General features: G+C 32.7%; 1 protein-coding gene across 1 annotated transcript; it reads right to left on the bottom strand.

Moving 5' to 3' along the window:
* Positions 1-312: 312 nt before the first annotated feature.
* LOC129567082 (sensory neuron membrane protein 1-like) lies at positions 313-4959 on the bottom strand. The gene is made up of 12 exons (XM_055443646.1): positions 4531-4959; positions 3969-4086; positions 3837-3856; positions 3648-3667; positions 3356-3495; positions 2993-3252; positions 1604-1697; positions 1437-1523; positions 1026-1339; positions 703-881; positions 575-634; positions 313-493 (listed from the first exon to the last, which is right to left on the bottom strand). The coding sequence occupies exons 1-12, from the start codon at positions 4648-4650 to the stop codon at positions 421-423; spliced, it is 1485 nt and encodes a 494-aa protein (XP_055299621.1). The 5' UTR covers positions 4651-4959; the 3' UTR covers positions 313-420.
* Positions 4960-8242: the final 3283 nt, after the last annotated feature.

The raw sequence follows: 8242 nt of genomic DNA on the forward strand, positions 1-8242 counted from the left end.
CAACTAGATTTAGATGTAACGTGTATTTAAACGACTACGAACACAACGATAATTTATTTATTTAAATTATTTATTTACGTTTTAGATTGAAGTTATTTATTTTTCTAGTGCTTTAGGGTCTCTGATGTTATGAATGTATGAAACAGAACAACAACAAACAATAAAAAAAAAAAAACGAACATTTCAATTGTGTGTGATAAAATTCATTGAACATTAATTATAAGACGCTGGCTTTACGCAACGAAAAATTTGTTCGAGAGGTGATGTGATGTCTACAAGACAGAGACGACCTTCTCGGGTAAGTGCAGCACTTACTTTTTAGAACGGTGGTTTGTTTTCAACAATTACGATATCATAAATTTTTAATTACTCCGTCTAACGGAATCCAAAGCTCCGTTGTATGGGTATGGGCACGTGTCCTCAACGGCCATTTGGCATTGTAACCTTGTTGTTGCTTTGGCTACTCATAACCATCATTACACCAGACAGAATGCTATCAAAAGAAAGCGAACGGAGATTATCGAATTAGAAAAAAAATCTTAATAATTCATAGTTCATTTAATAATAATTTTACCCTCCCAAAGCACCGATGACGATACACAGCCACTTGACAACTTTGACAATTTTTATCATTCTAAAGAAGAGAATTATGTTTGATAGAAAAAGTCAAAGCAATTTAAAGTTTTCGAAGGTAGAACTCACAAAAATAAGCTGTTTTTCATTTTATCGGTAAATTCACGACCCAGACTGACTCCTTCTTCTACCCAAAACAGTGGGAAAATCACATCTGGGACATTTTTTACCATTTCAACTTGTGGAATGGATTTCACCTCCAAACTGAATTGCAAACGCTTTGCTGCTTTCAACGGGCTACCGGTCATCTGTTTGAAATTGATAGGGTGTCAAATAAATGAGGTGTTCTGACGTCTCAATATTCAATTTGTGTTTAAAGGTAGAAATATATATGTGGTTTAGATGTTTTGATGTAGAGCACATGATGTAGCATATTATCAAATGATTCTTACAATTTCAAAGAGCATGGAAATTCCGTGTTTTTCTTTGGTTGGATTCAGGCCGGAATCGATTCCTTCCAGCAGTTTTGGATCAGCCAAATAGAAATGAGGTAAAGAGGCAATCATCGGTACGCCGCCGCATTTGAACAAATCGATTGTTCCTTTCGGTGGACAGTTGTCCTCGTCACGACAGAAGCATTGCTTAATATTGATATCTTCTCCCATGTCCATTTCATAGACCAATACTGGAAGGCCATTGTATTTGGATTTAGACCGATACGATGCTCCAAGTGACCGACAAATCGACGGTTCATATGCCCAAATTCCTGTGAAAACAAAGTTGAATCATAAAAGTTAACGATATCAAGGTTTAAAAAAAAAACGAATCATTCAATCATTTGTTAACATTGTAAAGCAACGAACCTTCTTCTTTGGACATAAATGCTGGGAAAATGGTTGAATCAGTTCCAACGTACGTATTACATTCATCTTCATCCCACGCATTCATTTCTATGGAATAAGGGGAGTTCAGAAACTAAGTAATTTTCAAATTATATTTTAAATATTCCATTGAAAAGCGATTTGTTCACCTGTTTCACCGTTGAATGATATGACACGACCTAAATCTCTATAGTTCTTTTTACCACGGTACACTTTGAATTCACCCAAATCGGTGTAATTAGTCTAAAAACAATATATCGAATGGTTTTTCAATTTGGTTATTCATGCGTAATAATTGAATTATTAATATCAATGTATCAATTTCCCTAAAAACCAATCACTTGACTATGTCATTTCCATTATTACTGGGCTGATGAATAATCAACATGGGAAAAATGCTTGAATGTGTAAATGCCTTTTTGAAACCAAAGCTGGTTTATTCAATCTTAACGGAAGAATTAAAACTCACTAATCGATGGATTGGAATTGGGCGAGAAAAGAACAATGTGAACCCACCTAGTACGATACACATTATGAATGAATGAGATTTATGATAAAAATTTCATTGCACGAAAGTGGTATTGGTTATTGTACTGAAGATTTTCAATGTTTTTTTGATAATTTCGGTGTAATTGCCAAATATTTTTATGTAATTCTTCAATTTTCATTAACTGAAAAGCGTTTGATAAAGAATCATCAACGCAATTGTAATCGTATTGTTTATTATACCTTCTGTCCGGAAAGTACCCGGAATTCATAATTTTAGCCGCTTCAGGTTACCTATAAAAATATCATTTTTAGTTGATTTTATCGCAAAAAGAGGAATTCGCCGAGTGTACCTTTGGAGGTATCACTTATACCTTTGCCACATCCACACTACTTGACACATTGAGCTCAAATTTGGCTGAGATGTTTGTTAAGGTAGTACCAACTCAGGAAAAAAATACTTTACACGATACCTATACCTGGAGCGGCTAAAATTATGAATTCCGGGTACTTTCCGGACAGAAGGTATTAATCCCTAAAACGATATTCTAATGTCTTTCTCATTTAGATCTCTATCATATGAATTTTTAACATACAAAGAAAGAGAAGTGTTGGTAGTGTGCTCAACGCCCATCGTTCAACGTGTAAAATATCAATTTTGACATTATTTTAATTTGATGAATATTTAAATGTCCTTTTTGTTAAAACTTCGTCGGTAGAGATTTGTGTTAGTATTATTAATAATATATAATTCGTTTAATTATTTACTTTCGACGAGGCATACTGTCATTGAACAGAATTTGAACTAAATTTACCTTTACCAGGAGGATTTAACTCGAAACATAAAATAGTGATAAGAACACCGAAAGTCGCTACTGAAGGAATTGAACTACGCATTTATATTGTAAGGGAGAATTCACTCATTTGCGTCCTTCTTTGAAAATGAATAATTGAATTTGAACTTTTCAAATTGAAGTAATTGAATTCTATGATGGCCTATTTAAATATAGGTATACAGAAAAACTGTTGTATCAACAAATTGTTCTACTTACACCACCGAATAGTGAGAATGCATAATGTTGATCGTCAATTTTGCGAAGTGCTTTGTTACTATCGAATGACATGCAAATTGCGATGGTAGTTTTGTCATCCGATGAACAATCAACGCCAACACCATCGAAGAGAAGATCCATAACTCGTCCCGTGTAAAAGGCATCAGCTGGATCGTGGAACAAATTCTTAAGAACGCCTTCAATTGTTGGTAGCATTGCTTGTTTGTCGACGTTCACAGCCATTAGCATGCCCATTATCACTAATTTTGGTTTAAAATAATGTCGAAAACACAAATATTAATTAGAAATTTAGAAATGAACATTTAAACTAGAACATTTCATAAGTAAATCACAGATATTTACATGGATGAGGCATTGTAATGATTTCGTCGCCAGTTAAACCATCACTTAAATCTGGACGAAATATAAACTTATTGCGATAATGATAGGTAACCGTATCCTCCGCATCATCGTCAACCATTTCAAACTTTTCCTTCCATTCCCTATTTTTATCGTTATAATTACACAATTATAGATTAAAATCAATTTTGAATGGTATGGCGATAAAAACAGCTATGGAATCCGGATTAAGCAGAACAAATCAAAAAATTTGATTCAAAATAAACAAATATGATAGCAGTTTTTTCGGTCTTACTCAAAAAAATACGGCCCAATCTTTTTCCGCACACAGCAGTACGAACAGGAGAGGGAGGGAGAGAGAGAGAGAGAGAGAGAGAGAGAGAGTGAAAAAGAAAAGACGAAATTAAAATGAAATAAAATCCGTGATAACACACAAAAATAATAAATTGACGATTTCTTCTAAGATAATCGAATACAATCATACCTCTTGTAATTTTGGTTTTTCTATGCATTAATTTTAAGGAGGAAAGAAAATGTTTTTTTTTTTTCATTAAAATATTTCCACTGGAATTGTAAAATTGAAATAAAATTTATAGTTTTCACAAAATCCACTCACTTCCTTCAATTATTTCCTCTTTATTTGTCACATTAAACAGACGAACACGAAAATCAATGAAAAACGGTGCTTTTTCGTAGAGAGGTCTTATGGTTGATCCTGGTGCAACGTTTATTTGCTATAAATCATATGAAAAATAGGTAGTTTCTCTTTAAATTGCGTGCGATCTTTTTCGATAATTTTTTTTTTTTGGAAAAAGTTACATGAATCATGTAACATGATAAATATGTTTTGTTCACATTAGTAATTCATAGTTGATGCGTTGGAATTGATTATGAATTGGAAACTAGGGGAATTTATCTCTCGCGAATGCTGCGAATGTTTACATAGAAATCATACGGCAGCGTTGCGAATGCATGGCACTGAGCGCGAATTGATGAATAAAAATTCGAATACCAAACCGACATAAGAGTCCCTAGATTAGAAACTACACAATTTTTATGTTCTTTTTAATGGAATGACTGTTACTATTTTATGAGCTGCATGATTTGCCATTGAAATGACGGGGAAAAGGGACACGAAAATCGAATTGAGCAACGATACATTATTCCAAACTACTTACGCCTGTGACCATTTTCTTCAATAATTTTGGAAATGCAAAAAATCCAAATCCAATGCCAAATGCAAGCAAACAAGCACTCACAATAAGTGTTGCCTTATAATTTAATTTCGGAAAATGCATTCTCAAGAATGTTTGTACACGCAATTTAGCGAAGAATTTTTCCAATGATAAAGTTTTATTTTGAAATAGAAGAATTCTAATTTTCACTGCACCACCAATTTTGCTTGAGTATTTTTTAAAAATATATTGTTTTTTTTTAGAAAAATTGCTGAAAAATCACTTGTTTCCTCCCGAAAAAATAACAACTTGATTCCGTTTCTCAATAACCATTCATAGTTATCATCAAACAAAGTAAAGTAAATTGAGTGGAAAATGAACTTATCACTTTTTGTGTTAACTGGAAATGATTATATGCTTGATTTCACAGTCTGTTTCGATTGGGTGTTCAAATGATACTGAAAGAAAGTTTGGCTGGGGATTTGTCGCGTTGGATTGACTAGCACAATTGATGTAAGAGCCGTCTAAGTGAAATTTCATCGTCCGATTTCGTCCCACTTATTCGATACGGACGGAACCAAATTATATATTTCACATGGAGAATGGCAGTTAGCTAGGTATACAATTATCTATCGAAACATTGGAGAAACAAGGCGTTTATTAGTGTTTTCAATAAATTGATTTATTTATCTTTGTTGTAAAGGAAAAAAAACATGGTTTCGTTAAATGCATGAAAATAAGAAGATATCCATTACGTGTAGGTGAATTGTCAACATAAAATTTTTTGAAGTATTCTCAATTGTTTTCCTTGTCAATGTGAGAAACAATTTTTTAATTATTATTTTCTATTTTTATATTTTGGAATGTCCTTCTGCTCCTTCTTTTTGTCAGCTCCACCCAAACGAGAAATCACTTTGACATTGACTAAAAGTGAAAGTAAAATGTCGATCCGTGCCTTCATCTCAATGAAATTATCACAAATGAGTCTGTATTTAGGTTAATAGAATGAAAAAAGTTTGTTTCTCTTTCTTTAGATTACACCAATGTTGAATCAAAATTGCGTTATGTTTTACTTGGAATTGGATTTGAAAATGAGTGGATTATTCTGATTCATCGCTTCAACAGTAAATAAGGTTGTTTACGTTAAATCGTGTTTACACTAGGGGAATATCACGCTCCTGAATCTTGTGAGATATTTGAGATATGTGAAATAAACATTAGTTGTATGACATATTTTCGATTATTTCGAATAAATAAATCAGATTTTTGTGGATTTTGGAGATATTTGAGATTTTTTGCATTAAATCCGAATAAATACATTTAAATATCATTCATAATCACAAAAATCCACAATACTCCGCCGTATTCACAAATATCCACCATATTTCATACGACAGATTCTTAGAGATAAATTGGATTTTTTTGAAATATTTGAAATAATTTAAGCGTGATATTCCCCTAGTGTTTACATTCATTTTGCTGACCTATGTATAATCATGAAAGCAAAAGATAGACTGACAAAACTGATTGAATAATTGAAACGGATAAAACTTAGAGCAAGAAAGAAACAAAAAATGTTACGACCAAAAGTGACTCAGCATTGGGCGGAAAAGACGTTTTTTTTGCATTATTATCACTTCTGGAAGGAGATAGCGATTAGGCAGCATATTTGAGGTACTTTTAATGTTCCAAAATAATGCTTCAGACACCTAATCGTTACGTTTTTACAGTAACGAGAAAAATAAAAATATGTTTTTTCTGCTTAATGCTGAGTTGTGTCACTTTTACCCGCGACTTTATTTGTCTTTTTTGCTCAAATTTTTTCCGTTTTAGTTATTGAAAAAAAATTCATAATTTCAACTCTTGCTCTGTGCGTGTGTGTGTGTGTGTGTGTTAACAGTATTTATGAACAGTATTTATGAAATTTAATAAAACAATTGGATTTACTTCTTATTCTGACATAAATTCTCCATTCAATGCGAACATTTTCGTGAAGAAACATTCACATCATTGGGCTCTCAACAAAATTGAATAAAAATATTGCATAAGAAAACATAACGTTTGAAAAAATGTTCGGAATTTTTTTCCCAAAATTTCAACAATATATGTTTGTGTCTCTTCGTTCAAAAATTTCGTTGGATCAAGATCTGTCGATTGAATGGAAGAAAAAATATTGACAAAACACAAGGTGACCATAATGTCAATTTTTCGTAAGCTTCTCGGCATAAAATGGGTTTCTCTCAACTCTAAATCATTTTTTCGGATCAAAATAAAGAAATTGAACGGAACAGGTTCGTGTTTAATCAAAAAATGAACGAAGATGAACATTTTTCAGAGAAGTAGCAGTTAATAATCCTAGCGGTTATATCTGGTTACAAATGTAACGAAAAATGGATTGCAATGTGTAGCCTGTAGCGCATTATACATATATGTATATCACTCTGTAATCCATACACTTCTCAGTAAAAATCGATTGAATGTTTCGAAAAAAATTGATCCGATGGAAAAAAGAATGTAATTTCAATCAGAAAGAGAACATATGAAATTAAAGTCTTCCAATATGAAATAGTGGATACGAATTCTTTCGTTATTTCACGTTTGATGAAGAGAGAAAAGAGACGCTTTGAATCCTGGCCTAATTTTTGTATCACATATGATTGATAGAAGTAGGAATAAAATAGCGGTGAAATTACATCAGGCGTATAAATGTTTGACCAATTTAAAATTGATTTAGTCGGAAACTATTCAAATTATGGTTAAAAATTCAAGGCTCTATCGATGTTTGGCAAGAAGTTTTAAATTATACTCGGTAATTTGGTTCAACTTTTGTGAAAAAGAAGTCCAAAAACGGAATTCCAAATATAAAAATATGTTCATTTTACACAGGGAGGTATTTTGACTCCATTACCCAAAGTAACATAATGAAAATGGTGAGAAATTTAAATTCTGTTGAAATCAAAGCGACTAGCCACATGCGACAGACCTGTTATTAAATCGACATAATGAATATGCCCTTGGTTTCTACAACATATCCCAAAGTTGGGCTAATTTTTATCACTATTCAAAACACATGTGTCAACGAAAAATCAATTCGATTGAATTTTTGAATTGGTCGAAACAAGTCAAGGTTGAATAAGTACAAGCGACTTTATCATTTTAAATTTTTTACCATTGAATTTAAATGTGATGAAAATGTAATAAAGTCTGAAGATAATATCAGGCAGCTGCTGTCTAACCAAAATCTCACCTTACAATAAAAGATCTTAGAAATTTCTCTCAATCACTGAAACAGAAAAAAAGGTCTTCTTTTAAAAAAAGAAGGTGTTTTTTACATATGTTTGTTGGGTTTTTTTCCTCTTCTTTTTCCAAGCACCGGTTCGGATATAGAAATATGCAAGATAAATATGCAAAGCATAGACGCGTACGGACGACCGTGCGACGAACGTATCAACGGGTGATCGTGCATTGCGAGACGTGTGTGTATGAATACAGTATATAGCAAACAACGATGGCTCTAGTGATACGTCCGTCGCACGGTCGTCCGTATGCGTCTATGCTTTGCATATTTATACAGTATAGAACATCTAGGTAAACATATTTCTATGTCCGAACCGGTGCTTGATTTTTTCCCACATCGTTAATTATTGTTCATCATGTGTTTGAATGCGCTTTTTGTCGCATTTTTTCAGCATAATGTTGGTTCAATCAATACTTT

The sequence above is a fragment of the Sitodiplosis mosellana genome, unplaced genomic scaffold (genome assembly GCF_009176505.1).
Source record: "Sitodiplosis mosellana isolate CC-2019 unplaced genomic scaffold, AAFC_SMos_1.0 Smas_scaffold_1, whole genome shotgun sequence".
NCBI classification, from domain to species: Eukaryota; Metazoa; Arthropoda; class Insecta; order Diptera; family Cecidomyiidae; genus Sitodiplosis; species Sitodiplosis mosellana.

What these genes read in the sequence shown, in the direction of transcription:
- LOC129567082 (XM_055443646.1), bottom strand. Translation starts at nt 4,650, where the DNA reads ATGCATTTTCCGAAATTAAATTATAAGGCAACACTTATTGTGAGTGCT. An exon ending in TTTCCATGCTCTTTGAAATT is followed by an intron (nt 882 to 1,025) that starts GTAAGAATCATT and finishes AATTTCAAACAG; the next exon opens with ATGACCGGTAGCCCGTTGAA. An exon ending in ATGAAAAACAGCTTATTTTT is followed by an intron (nt 635 to 702) that starts GTGAGTTCTACC and finishes TCTCTTCTTTAG; the next exon opens with AATGATAAAAATTGTCAAAG.